The 17673-nt window shown below is 51.0% G+C and overlaps 1 protein-coding gene across 1 annotated transcript in view; it reads right to left on the reverse strand.

The window, feature by feature from the left end:
* Nucleotides 1-17673, reverse strand: part of PLXNA4 (plexin A4) — a 441960-nt gene that overhangs the window by 85260 nt on the left and 339027 nt on the right. The window contains exons 5-9 of the mRNA XM_057504773.1: nucleotides 13698-13798; nucleotides 5194-5317; nucleotides 4370-4523; nucleotides 3107-3206; nucleotides 476-590 (exon numbers count right to left, since the gene is read on the reverse strand). Coding sequence (XP_057360756.1) covers nucleotides 476-590; nucleotides 3107-3206; nucleotides 4370-4523; nucleotides 5194-5317; nucleotides 13698-13798 — 594 coding nt within the window. The remainder of the gene's footprint in view (nucleotides 1-475; nucleotides 591-3106; nucleotides 3207-4369; nucleotides 4524-5193; nucleotides 5318-13697; nucleotides 13799-17673) is intronic.

Below are 17673 nucleotides of genomic sequence, written 5' to 3' on the forward strand. Positions count from 1 at the left end.
CTGGTTGCTAAGCTGACCATTCTTTTGTCCTTACTCCTCTCTCCCTTTTACTCAACTTGTCCTCTCTCATCCCAGCCCTGCTCTGTGGACAGTGCTCTGAAGGAGAGCTGAGGAGCTTGTGCACAGTCCTGCTGTGCACTTATTCCCAGACAGACACATGCACATTCACACACACACTCATCTCTCTGGAATTGTTTTAGAACTCATCTGACATACAGACAGTCCTCCTGGTTGGAGTGACCCGCACTGCACCTTTGCCTGTAACTGAACCTCCAAGACCGACCTGCAGCCCACTGGCCCAGGGCAGAACTTGGTTTGCTTACTGCTTTCATCAGGTGGTCCCTTAGTGAGTCAGGGTTGGAGGAAGCAGGGGGCCTTGGGGGGTGCTCCTGTTTCGTCTTCTTAAGGGAAGGCCTGATGCATGCATCCCACGCTTCCAGCCACAGCGCTCACTGCTGGGGCTGCTGGCACCTACCTCAGGCAGCTTCACTCGGCCTTCCTGGAAGGAGCAAGTCTTGGGGTCATGGGTGCAGACGTGCCGGTATTTACACCAGTGGCAGCGGTATGGACTCTCTACGCATGACAGGCACCTGGGCATAGAGGAGGAAGAGGCACAAATCATGGAACCTGGGTAAACCCAAAGCAGAGGGCCAAAGACCCTTGGGTCTACAGAACACTTTTGCATAGTATGAGAAACCACCCTCAAACACTCGGGAAGAGCACATCTTGGACAAATCTATCCCTTTTCTCTCCAAGTCCTTAGGAAGCCAAGAATCTCTGGCCTATTCCCCCTAGCTCAGGTATGTGAAAACCTTGGTCCCCAAGGGCCTAATCAACCACCTTCCATCCCTACAGGATGGTGCCAGCTTCTGCTGAACTGGGGACAATGAGGTCTGTAGTAGAGTGGCCCATCCAGAGAGCCCATAAGTGTTAGGGCAAGCAAAAGAACTGAGTTTTAATTCAAACTGACTTGAAGTCTCAGCTGTTAAGGATCTGCAAGGACACACCTGGGCTGCGGATGGTCCTGGGGCTGCCCTCTCACTGAGATGAACCCCTGAACAGTTGGCAACCCCACCACCACACTTCACCCCCAGGAAACAAGGGCAACTTTATAAGAGCTCTTTCCTCCTTAAAAACCCAGCATGGTTCCCTGCCACTACAGGGCAAAGTCCAAATGCCTTGCCATGCAGGCCAGGCCCTTCATGACATCCAAGTCTATGGTCTCCACATATGTTTGGTGCTTCAACCATGATCAGGCTGTGTTCTCCCCATGCTGTCCTCCTACCTGGAGCACCATTGTCCCTATCCACCTGGTCATCCCCTCTCCCTATGATTAACAGACAGTTGGTCACCCAGGGCCCCTATCCCATTGATTCTGGACAGTACTGGCCTTGCTGCATCGTATTTCACTGAATCACTGGCCAGCTCATCTACTGGGCCACTAGGCCATGACTCCTGGACAGCAGGGACTGAGTCTTTGGGTCTAACTAAATTTTGATCCTCCCTGCTAATGAGTAACACATTGCCTTGCACATAGTAGATGCTTAAAATCATTTTATAGACCAGGTGGAAACTCCACACATGATTTCATCTACCTATTCTACTATCCTAAAGGAACAGAAGGGGAGGGAGGGATTAAGCCTTGTAGTGGTAAAGCCATGGGACGCTCTGTGGCAAGAAGCCATGGAGAATTCCAGTGTTGAAGCAACTTGTTTTTGGCTGGGAGGCCTGGCTACTTTTTACTTGGGATCCCAAAGACAGCCGAGCTCTGGACTCACAGCTGCCACAATCAGATAGCTAGACCCCAAAATCCCACCAGCCTAGAGCCCCAAATGTCTTTGATTACGTTAGCTAGCTTGTCCTGTATGGAGAGGAAAACAGAACGGCATGTTAAAGCGGCAGAGCTTTGGGAGATGGGATCCTGTGGCTTTCAAGCTGTGCTCTGTGGGGCCCTGTGGCTTCTATGAACCTTCTCTGGAGACTGTATGAGGAGCTCCATGCGCGGGCCTCCTGGGGGGGGGGGGCCCAGGCCTCCTCAACCCTCAGCCACAGTGGCTGCTACTTCCATTCATTTTGTATATTGGCATTCCACACCTAATTTTGGCTGGAGAAAGGTTTCTATGGTGACAAAATGGCTCGTACCTTCTCAATCTGGTCCCACTCCATCATTTTAGAGAAGAAATATCATAATAACATAATATGTTATATCATGATAACAGCAGAAATGTGAGCCGTGCCTAGACGGCGGGCCAGACCTCGCTCCACCTGCCGCCCTCCTGCTCGCTCTTCTAAGCTCACAGCCGTCCTCCGAGCGGAATGCGCCGATGCGCAGGGGCTGCCCCAGGGTGGCCCAGCACCTGGGTGGCGCAGCCAATGACGGCCCTGCTGGGACAGTGCTGTTGCCCTGTCAGCTGTTAAATATCTGGGTGACAATCCTGGAAGAACACTGCTTTTCCCCATTTACAGAGGATACTGGGACATAGTATGGTTACATTTCCAGCTGGTCTGACTCCAGCGTCTGAGCCTCTGTCCTCCATACCTTCCCCGGGCAGGTGGATGGTTCAGTCCAGCAGGGCCAGAGCCAGAGATGGAGCCAGATGCAGATCCCCCAGGCCAGAGCCCTCCCAGCCTGCACTTTTCTGCCACCCCTGACCCTTGTCAGCCTCGGTCCTGACCCAGCCGGCAGGGGAGAGTGGAGACCTGAACATTCAGTGACTTGGCCCATCTGCCCTCACCTGGGCACACAAGGGGGCCTCTCTCCCTCTCAGAGCCCTCCTCTCACCCAGGGTGCTGGCTGCTCTGGTCTCCAGGTGAGATGTGTCCTCTCCTCGACAGATGGTGGACACTGAATCAGGTTAGGCAGATTTATGCCAGAGAAGATGCATAGGCTGGGGATTTGGGGATCCCCTCCCCCAGGCTCTCACCCTGCTCATTTTAGCCTCTTTCCATTAATCCTGTCAGTACCAGGGGAGGGACCTATCTCATCCCCCCTCCTCCTTACATGGCCTCTAGATGGTAACTCCTTGTGAACAGTGGTCTTCTATCTCTGGATGAACCTTGACCCCAGGAATAGGGAGCTGAGAGATGCTGGGGTGGGGGGACTTACGAATTGTGGACGCTGCAGTTGTAGAAGACAAAGCTGGTACTGGCAAAGGTCATGCCTGTCTCCTTTGACTTGAGCTGCAGCTGGACGACATGGTGGTCCCCTGCAGGGCAGAGCCAGCCACCAGGTCAGGGGAGGCCCGAGGCCCTGCGTGGGGTCCCACTGAAAGTAATGCACCCCAGAAAAGGGAAACATTCACCCGCAGATGCTCTCAGCTCTAACAGGACTTTGCTTCAGTGGGGCCCAGTCCCAGGACAACCCAGAAAGCAGCTTCAGAGGGAGGTTCTGGTCTATTCTTTCTGTCACATTGTATCCCTGGCACCCACTCCTCACTTGCTCACCAGCTCCTCTCATGCACACACACACACACACACTGATGAGCTACCACGAGTACTGACCCTTGGCAATGCTGTCACCAGCTACACATCGTCTCTTGCATGCATGTGTGTGTACGTGCACACTCAAGCTCATTCCCCATCTCTGTAAAGAAAGACCCTGTTCTGACACCCTTTTCGTTGGTGGGCTCAGGCATCCACTCTGGCAGGCATCCCTGGAATCCTCAGCTGGCGCCAGGGATGAGCCGGAGCCCATGTCTAATTCACAGCCCCGACCCCAGGCCCCACTTCCAGCCTTGCTCTGTGCCTTCCCCAAGAGCCTCATCAATCAGTCAGCTCAGAACAAATGGGACAAGCCCAAGGGGGAGGGCCAACATGGAATCAGTCTGCCTAGGCTGGGCCTGTCCCTCACTAGCGCTGGGCCTCTGTCCACTCCCATTCCTCCCAGTAAGGCTGTCCTCGCACTGGGAAGGCAGGGCGGGGCAGGAGAGGGCCTTGATGCAAGGTCAGAGACCCAGTGGTGCAGGCAGCAGGAAAGAGCCAGATGAGCCCCAGAACCCCCATCCGGGCTCCTGACGGCTTTCTCCTCCCCCACTGCTCCTCCATGCCAACCCTCCCAAGTTCCAGTACGATCTCTGTACTCAGCCAGCAAACTCGGTCGCTGTCCGGGGCTTGCCCTCCACCCATGCTCTCTGCAGCTGCTCCCCACCTAGGATGAGGTTAACTCTTGGATGCTACCGGGTTTCAACCGTCAATTCTGAGGGCAATGAAGGGATCCCTCCCCTCTCCTTATAACCTCTTCACCAAGCCACCTCCCCTCCTCCGACCCTCTGCTGCCTGCAGGCTCCCTCAGCACCCCCTCCCACTCCATGTCCTGAGTTCTCACCGGGGCAGGACGGGCCGCCCACTTTTACCTCCTGGGGCCGCTCACCGTTCTCCGTGATGATCTGGGGCACCTCCCTGGCTGCCGGGGAGTAGCACTGGATCTGATTGCCTACCACCAGCCCATCCATCTCTGACAGGTCCTCAAAGGTGCAGTTGACGCCAGCTGACAGCTCCGGGACATTGTATGTCTCCAGGACCAGCTGTGGACAGCCCGGCAAGGGGAGAGGGGAGAACAAAGTGGGAAAAGGAAGGGTACGTAACCAAGGAAGAAAGGGGAGAGCCCAGAGAGGGCGAGAGAGCAAAACAGGAGGCAGTGTTAACATAGAGGGAAAGATCCATTTTATCACAGGGGCACATGGAGAAGGGGTGGGGGGAATTGAGTCGGAGACAAAAGAAGCTTTGTTACATCTGAATGGATTTGGTCCCGGGAAATGTAAGTGTTTAGGGTATTTCTGTGGAAAGTGGGTAGGACTGAGATAGTGCGGATCAAGCCCCTCTTCTATTGTCCCCAGTCTTGGAAAAATGGCAATACCAAGTACCCAGGTGAGAACATGGGAGCCACCTCCCTTTCCCCCTCTGCACAAACATCTTTCCCATCTTACAGGCAAAGGTATCTTTCCCATCACCCTCCTCTTGTTCATGCTTTTGATCATTTGCGGTATCATGGTTTTCCCTGTCTTTCTCCTTATTGTGTGTAGAGCCTCTTCCCCAGCATTCCTGTGCATGTCCCCCTCTCCCACCCCCAGGGACACACTCTTTACACCCCTCCCTCTGCTCCAGAAGCTTTGCTGACCAGGCGTGGCCCAGCTTTCCCAAGTGGCACTAGGTTGCTGCCCTTCTTGGTGGGGAGAGAGATCCCACTGCCCTTACCAGGACGTTGTACTGGGAAACGGAGATGTTGCTGGGATGGACAGTCAGCCGGACACACTGCTTCATCTCAGAGGCAAACCTGCGGGGTTCCCTGGACCGCTCACAGCGCTCCTTCCGGGTGCACCTGGGAGGGGCAGATGGGCGAGTGACTCAGGAGAAGGCCACTTGCTCCAGTGATGGGCTGATGTGGGGGTCAGGCACTGCCAGCAGCTCCCAGGATGTGTTCAAACTCAGTGTGCCCAGGCCTGACTTCTTTGCTTCCTTCCTCTGCTCCGGCCATCCCCCATCATGCCCGAATTGGAAAAGATGGTAATTCTGATCACCAGTTGCCAAAGGGTGAATCCTAAAGTCCTCCCCCTCCTCCTCATTTACATAAATGGTTGCAGAGTCCTGTCTATTCACCTCTCTGCGCATTCTCAGCCTTGTCCCTCTCCTCTGCTCTGTAGGCAGACCAAGCCATGTTCTTTCTGCACAGACAACATACTCTTCCAGATCTCCTTGCCCTTGTGCATGCCGGTTCCTCTGCATGGACAGCCCTCCCCCCACATTGCTTCTGTCCAGCTTCTACCTACCCTTCCAGACATGGTTCAATTATTATGCACCAGCAATCTCTGTCACTACTGTCACCCCAAGCAAAGTTAAGAGCACTTTGGGGTTTTCTACAGTCTACAGCTTCTTAGATTATATGACAATTATGAGGTTAAGTGCAGTTCTCAACTACCACATATGCACTCAAAGAAGAAACTACGACTGGCTTGTTTTGGAATCCCCTGTATACCTCATGTCTAGCAGATAGAAGATAAATGGGGGTAGAGGAATGGTGGAGAGGAAGGATCCATGGAGCAGAGAGCAGTAGCTCAGAGCAGGCTCTGGAGCCATATGGCCTTGGATTGGAATCTCAGCTCCATGGCACAGGGTAACTGCTATAGAAGGGTTGCTATTATTGCTTAGTGTCTGTGTTGTTCAGTGTGCTGTGTTACAGGGTGACAACTTCCAGGTGACCTGGGATCTTACAGTCCTAACTAATGGGGGTTCTTTATAGATGCACATAAAAATCATGGCCCTCACCCAAAGGCATGCATCACACTCAAAAGGGGAAGGTGCTCAAGGTCCTGGCTGGAGCCAGGGCTATCCCTGCCTTACAGTGGGGGGACAGAATTTCAGGGAGCAGTCTTTAGTGCAAGTCAGAGAAGCCTTGGGAACACGGAGCGTCACTGAATGGCCATGGCTTGGACACTCTGGACTGCAGATTCTGCCGTGGGGTGAGGGCAGCAGGGGTCCTGGAGGGACACGTTGAGGTAAGATGGGACTGCACAGAAGTTGCTCTGGAGTAGCTGACCCCTTTTAGCTTGAGAGCAGACTTTTCAGAGGGAGAGGACATAGGGGCTGCAGGACAGGAGGGTGCACTGCGTAGGGAGTTCAGTGGGAAGTAGAGCTGGCAGGTATGTGAAACCGGCATGGGGAGGATAATCTGGGGAAGGGACATCAGCCTCAAGAAGCAGACAGGTGAGGGATGGGCAGTGAGGGGAGACAGGTGCCTGGGCCCCAGAGCTGCTCTTGGGGTGACGGGCACAGCCGGCGGCTGTGGGGGTGCTCCTCCCAGCCATGGGAAGGAAGCCGCCTTTGGCCTGGGTGGGAGAGACGGCCTAATGCAGTCTGAGAGGAGCATCTCCCACAGGAAGGAGGAATCACTGAAGGTGTGGACTAAAGAAAGAGAGGGGAGATGCAGGGGCAAAAAGAACAACTTTCCAGGAAACGGGGTGTGTAATGAGAAAGTAAAAACTGTTCTGGGCAGTACAGTCACAGCCACTAGACACTGAACACTCACAGGCACCCATAAGGGGCTTATGGTTTATGTCACTTAACACCTCTCCACAATGCCATGGGTGGGTACCATTTTAAACCCCATTTTACAGACAGAAAACTGCAGAGAAGGTGGGTAAGCAATTTGCCCAAGGTCACTAGCTGATCAGAGAGCCAGAATTCAAACACAGATGAACTCTGGGTCTCTGCTCTTAGCCACTGTGCTCTACCTCCCCAAAGCTTCTAGGCTGAGAAGTGAGGGACAGACCCCCTTGCTGCAGACTGAACCCATTTTTCTTGCCATCTGGATATGCTCTTCAGATACTTAGGGCAACTTTAAAACATCCCCTCAATCTTCTTCTCTAGGCTAACTGCCATTTTTGCCTGCTTCTGGAGCACTCTGAATATCACTGGGACTTCTGAACTTCCCAGGACCACTCCAGAAATCCCGTCCCAAGAATGAAAGGTTGTCTCCCTGTCACTCCCTGGCTGCTCTAGCAGGCCATGGCAACAAGGGCGTCTGCCTGAATGTCTTGGAAGTTAATTTACCAGGCCAGTTCCTCTGCGAGGACTTCATTACCGCCAGCCATTAAGCTAATGTTATGGACTTTTCCAGGGTGTCTGCACTGACATCGCTATTAATAGTGTTATTACTCCCATTAACAGCAGACCCAAAGAGCTGGTACGGGCTTAAATTATTCACTGCCTCCCCAACTTTGAAGTTCCTATTTTCAAGAGCAATCAGTAGGTCTGAAAAATGTCTCTGATTAAATTATGAACGATAAATGAAGCTTCTTCCAGGTCAAACAGCACCTGGAGTAACCAAAGAGAGATCCGGAAAGAAAAGACGGGACTCCATCTCTCTTGCAGTGAGTGCAAAAGTACTTGGTTGGGGAAATCTTAAGATGAATTCCACCTGCATGGTTTACTGCTTCCAAAGTTTATATGGCTGCATCCTGCTATGGCTCCTGAGCACCCCAAACAAACTACTGATCCTCTCCCTCAAATTTAGGTCTTAAGGTCTTAGCCAGGAAAGCCACCTATTGTTTACAATTTTAAACATCTTATCTAACTGTGTAATCTGGAGCAAATTATTAACCTCTTGGTGCCTCAGTTTTTCTCATCTATAAAATGGGGACAAAATAGTATCTACCTAATAGGGCTATTAAGAGGATTAAATGAGATTATGCAAGAATTTAGAACAGGGCACAGCTCATAAACAATAAACCCTCAATAAATGTTCGCCTGTGTTAACTCCTCCCTTTTCTGCTCTCCTCATCCAACCCTTCCAAGCCGCAGCTGATGCCGAAGCACAGAGCTTCTTCCAGACCGGCCCACGGGGCACATCAAAGACAGAAAGACAGGGGTGGCTGTAGCAGTTTTCCTCTCAGTGCAGGAGGGGGGCCCCAGAGGCCAGGAGGGAGAAAAGAGACAAAGAGTGGTCTGGCTTGGAGCTCTGCTTTCTTACGGGCTGTCAAAGGGTATTGAAAACCCAGCTCTCTTAGTGGAAAGTCAAGTTTAAGGTCAGTGTCAGGGATGTTTTGCCATTTCTACTATCCCTCAGGGCCCACAGGGGTAGAGGCTGCAAACGTCCAAAAGCACAGACAATTGACCTTAGAGGTGACAGGATAATGGAGGGGGAAGAATGAATTCCTTCTGCGTTCTTATGGAGCCCGTCAGAGTAATGGCCTTCTGCTCTCCTAGGACTGTGATTTCTCATTAGTCTAGGCAAGAGCTAGGAAATGTGCAAAGAGTTAATTCCTGACCCTTGGTGGGGGATGCTGACTGTGGTGTTTCTTGCAACAGGGCTGTAGTACTTCCTATAGAATTTCCTGCAATTCCTCTGCAGGAGTGCCCTGCCAGTGGAGGAAGACCCTGCTTCATCCACTTGCCAGGCAGGACTCCCTATGACTTTGAGTTCTCAGATATCCATGCCTGCCACCACACCCAAACACAGGCCTGCAGCTGGCCAGCAGGAAGCCAGCCCCGAGAAGATACCCTGGGCCCCACACTGCGGTCTGGCCCTGCTAACCTCTTAGCCCTCTTACTCCCCGCAGCACTGTCTCCGTAGTTCTGCCCTCCAGGCCCAGTTCAGAGGTGCTAAAAGCCCTCGGGGACAAAGCCTGACCCCTGGAGGGGTTATTATTCAAGTCAGTGGTTCCAGTGAGATTATTCTCTCTAATGAAGCAGCTACCTTGCTGTCCCCAAGCCTGAACTTTCACTGCCAGAGAATTCTTAGCCAAGTGGAAAATTAGAAGGGAGAGGAATGGAGAAAGGAAGGGGGTGAGGCAGAGGGGAAGAGGTAGTGATTAAGTTCTCTAGAAATTAATTCCTAAATACAGTGATAGAAATATTAACTCCAGTGCAGGCAAGCAAATTTCAACTTGGAAATGCGGCTATCGGTGGGCTGGCCTGGGCCAGCCTCCAAGCTGGGAGGGTTGTTGGGGCTGTGACCCCTGGCCCTCCAGCAGGGAGCCACCAGCTTATCAGAAATTGCTTCTTGCTTCTCCCCACAGCTGACCTGACATATTACCTTGGCCATGGCGTCTGCTTAAGTGCACCAGGGGGGAATCTGTGTTGAGAACACGAGATTGAAAAAAGTAGGTGGGGCTTCCCTGTGAGCTTTATAGAAAAGTTGGGGATCGCTTACTTAGGTAGGAGATCATGGGGTTCCTTTGGTCACTGTCTCCACATCTGGGAACCCTGATAAGAGAAGAAACTGGCGTTTCTGAATGTCATTATCGTTGCCCTCTTCGGGAATGCCCACAGAAACGGGCAGGCTTCTGTGCGGCTGGCAGGAGAGTGGGCTGGACAGTAAAGGGAACCTTTCTATGAAGGGCGTGGACCAGGGGAGTCCTTTCAGTGTCATGATTCTAGGGTCCAGTGACTGACATGGTCTCAACCTAAGGATTTAGGTTGTTCTTAGATGAGCCACGATTACACTACCATTTTCCCTCTGCCACTGGCTGCTGTCAACTGAACTTAGTACCCCTTCCCCACCTCTAAAAATCCAAAGTCAGACAGAGTAGCAGATACTGCATTCACCACACCACCTGGGCCTCACTCAGTGGGCAAGGTCACTGAAGCAGAAGGAGGGCACAGGGCTTAATGGGCACCAGAGTCCGGTGGCGGCCCAGGTACCTTCCCGGCTGGTGCTACCCAGTGGTCCTGTTCCCCCACTGTGGTGGGCTCGCTGCCTTCGCTGAGACTGCCTCGGGTTTCAGGTTGGGGTCTCACCTTGGCTTCCTTTCAGCCCCTCCCCAAATGAAGATCCACTGGACACAAACCTCAGGTGGTAGTAAAAGAGGCCTGGACAGGTTCCTTCCTTCTGAGGAGGGATAGTACATTTAGACGTGGCCAAAAGAGAAGGTGAAGCAGGGATGTTTCTCCTTGGTCAGCAGGTAGTGCTGTTTATTTCCAATAAGGTTGAGGAGAGGTTAGGAAGAAGAGCTGGAGAGAAAAGTAGGAGTGGAGGGAGAGAGGGACAGCACAAGAGGAGGGAAAAAGGGGCAGGAGAAAGCAGGGTGCATCACAGCAGGCTGATCCGGGCTCTCTGTGACCCAACTCGCAGCAAGCTTGGTGCACATCCAGCAATCACTCTGACTGACTCTGACCAGCCTTCACACTGCACTTCACCCAGCAGCCTGGAGCTGTCCTGTGCATCAGTGTCCCGGTCAGCGGGGAAGTCCTCCGCGCCGGGCAAGCTGGGCCAGTCCACCCCATGCGGCCCAGGCGGCATGACTGGGCAGAGTGTGTGAATGCTGGAATGTGGGGGGGGTGTCTGGACTTCTAAGTTCAGAGGGAGCCCCACTCCTCAGGTTATCCCAGGAGGCCCAGTCATTACACTGGGAAAGACATTCCAAGCTCGTGTGGACCACAGGCCTTTCCTAATTCCCAGGAGAAGACAGCACGGCTGGATGTACTACACCTACGTATGTGGGGAGGGTGAGAGGAGGCAGTGGCGACCAGAGGAAAAGCAAGTTTCCTTAACCTGTACTATGTATCTGCTGAGCCAGAGAGAAAAATCTGAATAGAGTAGCATATAGTCTGGAGAGCTTTCCTCTGGACCAGAGGCTGATAGCTCTTTGGAGAGGCAACAGGGAAGACCACAGGAGAGAACACAAAGAGTTTGCTGGGCAGAAGTGGATCCCAACAATTCCTCATACTGGTGTAGACATTCTGCAAACAGCCCTAGGAGAGATTAGTGACTTAGCAGGTTAGTATCAAGTAGTCCTTAGACACAGGCTAAAAAACAAAAACAAAAACAGGCTATGGCCTATGCTAAGAAGTAACAAGGAAGGTCTTGCATTTTAGGAAGCATTTGTACATCATTAAGGGGACACTCAGCCATGGCTATGGGACGAACTGTCTCTTGGCACTTTCCCTGGTGGCCAAAGGGCAGCCAGACACCCGGCTGCTGGAGCTGCCTGAATGCCAGAGCTGGCTGGAGCTGCCCAAGGCAGGAAGACTTTCCAGCAGTGGGTTTGTCCCAGCCACCCAGCCGCAGCTCTCTGGTCCTGGGGATGACAGGAAGGGGAAAGGGACCCTGGAGGAGGCCCTGGGGTCTGACGTCTCTGCTCACACAGTCATAAACCCAGGGCCACCTCCAGGCACAGTGAGCGCCCTGCATGCACATCCTCTCCCCCTGCACAGTATGGCTGTAGATCGCTGTTCTGTTGTCATTTTACAGGTGTGGGAACTGAACCCAGATAGGTTCTTAGTTTCCATGCTGTCCTGAGCAGCAGCATTTTCCTCTCCTCTCCTCTTCTCTCCCCTCCACCTCCCTCCCCTCCACTCCCTTCTTTCCATCTTGGCAGAAACCACATAAAGAAGAAAAGGAGCAAATCCTGGGCAGTAACCTGTGCCAACTCACCCAGGGCAGGGCATTCTTTCAACAGAAGAAATCTGCAAAGAGAAGGGGGTCACCGGGGGCAGGGAGAGACTCCACAATAGCTGATCTCATCTTTCCCCTGTTGAGGTCTCGGGTTACATGAGCCTCCCAGGGGTGACGCTGATGACCCTTCCCCAGAAAGGTAACGTCTGGGCCAATCGATGCGGCTGGTCTGCCAGGGGATCCCATTACCTGCTGAGACTGAGCTAGGCTTCTTGGCCTGGGTCTGGGTGGAGGGGAGATGGAGAGGCCTGGGGACCTGCCAAGCCTGTTGGGTGGAGGAAATATTCCAGGCCCAGGACAGGTGACGGCAGGCTGGGCTGTAGGCTTTCCTTCACCTTCACCCAAAGCAGAACAGGTAGGTTCAGGCCCAAGGTGAATGCCCTGGGAATAAAGGCTCAAAATTCACGGACAAATAAATACCAGGCTGTTGAAGCTGTTTTGTCATTAGAAACCGGCGGGTCTGTGGGCTGGGACCAGGGACTGCATGAGAGGGCAATGGGGTGACCCTCTGCACTGGTGGGTCGGCAGGTCAATGCTTCCTGACAATTGAGAATGAGTAACAGGAGGGAGGGTTTCAATTACACAAGCATTTCTTAAGCCTGTTCAATCTGCAACCCACCTGTGCCCTTTCGGGTACAAACAGCCCTTTCAGCCACCTGAGCCACCTGTTAGTCGGCGTCCTGCCCTTGAACTGTGCTCGCCCTCTCCCTCTCTCTCCCCCCCTTCCTCTGACTCTGGCTCTCCTACCCACTGTGTCTCTCTTGTGCACACACACACAGAGCTTCTACTGTCCCTCTCTTCCTACAAGGTTCCCACCCTCCTCCTCCCTACAACCATGGGAGAAAAGATGGGAAAAGTTGGCAGAAGTGACAGAGAAAGCAGGCGTTTCTCGGCACAGGAAGGAACCCCTTCCTGATGCCCTCTGCCTGGGTTCTCCTGAGGGCCAGCTGTGCTGTGCCCTGCAGCACTTGGCACAGGGTGTTGCCCACAATGTGGTTCTGACAAATGCATGGATTCCAGTACAGTGTAATCCCCCACTCTGTCCTGGACCAGAGGTCTGGTTCACATAGTCCCTTCACAGCCCTGGAGCCCAGCCCCACGCCTGGCACAGAGGGAGCAGGGTGGGTGTCAATCTACGGACAAGACTGTGTGGATGGGCACAGCACTCCCACAATGCCCTGAAGCCCCGGCATGTGCCCACCCACTTCTAGCAAACTGAGGCACACAGGGTAAGCGTCCACAGGTGCTATCTGGTCCTCCTCAACCTCTGCACTGACTCTGCCGTGCCTGCTTGGCCCACATCCTCATGCATCTCTCTTGGCCGTGAATGTCCAACCACCATCTATTTGAGATGGAAGGGAAAAAGTATCAGGAGAAGCCGTATCTGACTTTGACCTGAACTTAAGCAACTAAGGAAGAAAAGCCCACCCACTGGGAAGAAGAGGAAGGAGGCCGGGAGAACTTTCTGGATGTAGGAAATGTTGTATACTTGATGGTGGTGTAGATTCCCTGGGTCTCTGCATTTTTCAAACTATATACTGAGGATCTGTGTGTCTTACTCCCTATAAATTAAACATTATATCCTGATTTAAAGCATCTTAGAAGCTTCAGGGAGCTATTGTTTTTCACCTGGCCATGTGGGCCAGGGGCTTCTCCTTGGTCATTAACTCTGGGAGGGAGGCAGGGCGGATCTGCTGGGTGTCCCAGCGGACAGGCAGCCTTGGCCTAGGGGTGCTCAGGAGCTGTGTCCTCCCAGGAATCACCGGGACGAAGCGGGAGGCCGGCGGAGCTGCCCGGCGGTACTCACGTGTTGTGGAGCACACACCAGCCGCAGTGGGGGTCGCCCGAGCCAAGGCACTCGCTGCAGCTCTGATACTGCCCGCAGGACTCCACCGGGACTCTGGTGAGCTAGGAGGGGACCGTAAGGGAGACAGCGGTTAGGGCTGTGCAGAACACCCGGTATTTTACCAGAAAGAGGTCCTACTCCGTCCGTCAGGCGTAGCACGTAAGACACTACAGGGGCGTGGAAGGGCCTGGAGCCCCAGCGCCCAGAGGAACCTGCAGGGAGCGTATTTGAGCAGGTGGCCACGTGAGCAGCCCAGGAGACAACCACCTGCAGTTTCCTCAGAAGTCTCTGGGAATAGACTCCATAGAGTTCATATTAAATTTTCCTAAAAGATACTCATACAGTGTACATCTAAATTTTCCCAGCACCAAAAACCAAAAATATCTCCACAAACATCCGATTCATCACATATTTATTTCTTATCAATGTAATAAGCCCAGATACTTATTCTTTTTCCATTCTTGTTTCTATTTTGCCATTAAGGGTTTCACCTTCTTCCAGTACCTCCTCCTTCTGGTCTCATCACTTTTGCCATCCCTGAGAGCATGTAACCCAAGTGCAAGCTCTCTTTTCTCTGCCTTTCACAAGGTGCTGTAAATTCACTCTAGCTGCAACATGCCCACACTCTTTCTTATAATGTTGGCCAACTGGCTCTAAAAGTTGTTCACTCTGGTGCCTTCAAAGAGCAGCTGTTGCAATTTCTCCTCCTACCCACACCCTTTTCCTGACTAGAGGCTTCCTTTCCAGCCCCAAAACTTGATATTCACTTCCACCAGCCGCTCGTTAATGTAAAATGTTCCACATGACACTTCCGCGTAGCCCAAATGCTTCCATTTCCTGCATGCTCCTAGAGATCTTTTGCATTTCTTTGTCCTCCAACGTAGCTTTGCCCAGAAGTCTTTTTACATGACTTCTCAGGACTTGATATACAGGAGATACTTAGTAATGATGCACAGGAGCAAATGGAATTTTAATTTTCTTTCTATAGCCTTGGTCTTTATTCTTTATTTTGCCAGTTTCTTTTTGACAAAAAGTTTTTTTTTTCTTTTCTAAGTCATCCTTTTCTATTTCAATGGAGAACTCTTTGCTAATCTTACAGCTTGAGCTCAGAATTTGATGCGTATGTCCTCTTTAATTTTCCATCATTGGACAACAGGCACTAGGTAGGAACCATACTGAGCTCACTGAGCCCCTGTGCTTCATGAGCAAATGCAGAGGCTGTGTTTTCCCTGCTGCTTCGTAGGGCATCTGTCTCCACAAAATTATGTACACTTGGCAGGGGCTACTTGTAATTCACCCACAGGTGAACTGGCACCAGAGTCAGCTCAATCAGTCTTGAAACTCTCTTTTGGAAGGCATTAGTAATTAATTTCAGATCCCACATGATCTCTTTCCCCTTTCTACCTTTATTTTCTTATTCCCTTTATCTGTCTTTGTTTTTGCAAGTACACACTGAGCATTCCTAACGACCGCACTGCACGGTTACTTCTCCAAGTTCGCCTCCTCCCCCCTCTCTTAGAGCTTCCTCGGCCATGAGGACCCCTTCTCCAAACTCTTAGAGGGATTTGTGCGCTTTTGGAATTTTCTATCTTTCCTCTTATTACTGCCCAGTAATAAGTATGGGCCATGCCTCAGCTCCACCTCCATAAAACCTTCCTACTTTTGTAATTAATCCTGGCAATCAGTTTCTTACAAATTACCCTGGTGGCTCCACTCACCACTGGGAACTTCACCCTGTTCCTGTTGCCTCTTTAATTTCTATCCTCACCTCTTAAGTAGGTGTAGTACATGCTGGTCATGTAAGCACATAAGTAATGGTTCCAGACCCAAAGTACCTGGACTCCTAGGAATTCATGAGTGGTAATGAGGTCCACAAGCTATTTTCAATATTTCCAAATGCCTAATGGAAATTGGATCATTGCTGTTTTCTATTTGTATGCGTCCTCAGTGATGTATGTCTCATATTAAAAATAGAAAATATATTATTACTTAATAAATGCAGCTTGCTTAGTAAGCAAAAATCTTTCAAAACATGATGCTTAGAGGGAAAAAGTAATAAAAACAGGCCATAGATGGTGGAAGTTGGTAAAATAAGTATATAATAATGTTTTCATATGTTTCAGCTGCTAGTCTAGCACTCCATATTTTGCATGGGCTTAAAGAGAAAATCATGGCTTGTTCAATCAAAAGCGTTTTCTCTGTCTAAACTTAATTAATGTCTGCCCCAGTTTCTCCCTCTGACATGTTCTGTAATCTGTCTTGGATGGATGTGCCACGGGGTTCTGGGTGTCCAACATAAAGAGCCAGCTGCTTGGCGAATGTGAGGTCTTCAGAAAGATTTTGCATTCAGAGTCCTAAAAATATCTTGCAACTGGTGTTTAATAATGTCAATACCTGGAATTATAAAATTCTTCCTCTCCCTGATTTTCAACAGGAGTCAGTTTAGTTTGGTTGGAAAGAGTGTAGGAGCCCGTAGAGCTAGATTTGAACTCTGGCTTCACCACTTACTAGCAAGGAGATCCTAGTCTTGGAATCACAGTTTTTTCATCTTTAAACATAGAGATAAAAGTCCCATCCCCCTACCCTGGCCAATTCATAGTTTCCCAAAGCACGGATGATCTGACAGGCATGAAACTGCTTTGTAAATGATCAAGGGTATTATAATTGATGGTCATTATTAGGTTATCTCTGTCATTAACACCCCATTCTCCATCACACTGTCACGTTACCTCTTCTGCACATAACAAACTGCTCTGATAGTCTCAGGAACTCCACCAGGAGTTACCTGGAGAACTCTTCTTTAGTACCTTGATCACATCATTTCCTTCTTGAACTGTGATGTCTGCCCCTAAATCATTCACTGTTTCGTCTTTGGGATGAAAACCTGGGGTTATCCCAGCTTCCTGGACTCATTCAGTGCTTTTACCAGCTATAACTTTAACAGTTAATGTATTTTCCTTTGCTTTTCATGTAGTTGGACCTCTGTGGGACTGGGGCATAAGTCCCGGGCAGTTATTATGAGACCCAACTTCCTTCAACCTTTTTTTTTTAACAGGTGCCTTCTTTATCTGTACATTACAGTCAATTTTTATTATTCTTCTGAACTTGTTCTAGATTTTCTCCATTATTTTTAAAGCATGGGTGCTAAAACTGAGAAGCCAACAGGATTCTGACAGGCCAAGTGGAAAGGTTACCATTATTTGATAGGTAGGTACCACCTCCCTCGCCTTCCCAGGACTTTCCCAAAGAAGGCAGGGTCTGGAGAAATCTCCCAAGTCTCGTTATCAGGGAATATTCTCTGGCACAGCCAAGCCCCCCAAGACTGACTCCACATCTGCACCACTGCGTTGACTCACTCTCCACCCCACAGGTAATCCTGGAAAGCATCAGAAAGTTCCTTGACACTTTAAATCACTTTTGAAAGCTACACTCAGTCCACTATTTACCTTGGCTCAGTTCTTTAACCTAATGGCTCTGGTTGCCTTCTACATTTTGCTAATAAGCGGCACAGGTGCCCAGGAGGCTTCTAAGCCACATTGGCACTATGATTCTCTCTCCCCCGACCCCCAGATCCTCCACCCACACCTTATACCAAACAAAACCACCTCTCCCAACCCCCTCCTTCAGTTCTTCTCCTGACCCTGGAACACAAACTGCTCCAGATGCAGAGCTGCACGATTAATTAAAACCACCCCACGCTGATTAAAGTCTTAAGCTACAGTGCCAGGCATGCTAATTAACTGAGTTGGGGAATTCAGACCACAGGAAGAGGTGAAAAAAGAGTCATGGAGGAGGGCGTCTGCCTGGAGAACAAAACAGATGGCGATGTGACCCGAGCCATCCAAGTGAGGGACGGTTGCAGAGACCGCAAAAGGCTGAGGTCTGTCCACTGGCCACTGGCCTCCAGGAGAGGCGTTGCTTGATGTGGCTCAAGAGC

The sequence above is a fragment of the Manis pentadactyla genome, chromosome 7 (assembly GCF_030020395.1).
Source record: "Manis pentadactyla isolate mManPen7 chromosome 7, mManPen7.hap1, whole genome shotgun sequence".
NCBI lineage: Eukaryota > Metazoa > Chordata > Mammalia > Pholidota > Manidae > Manis > Manis pentadactyla.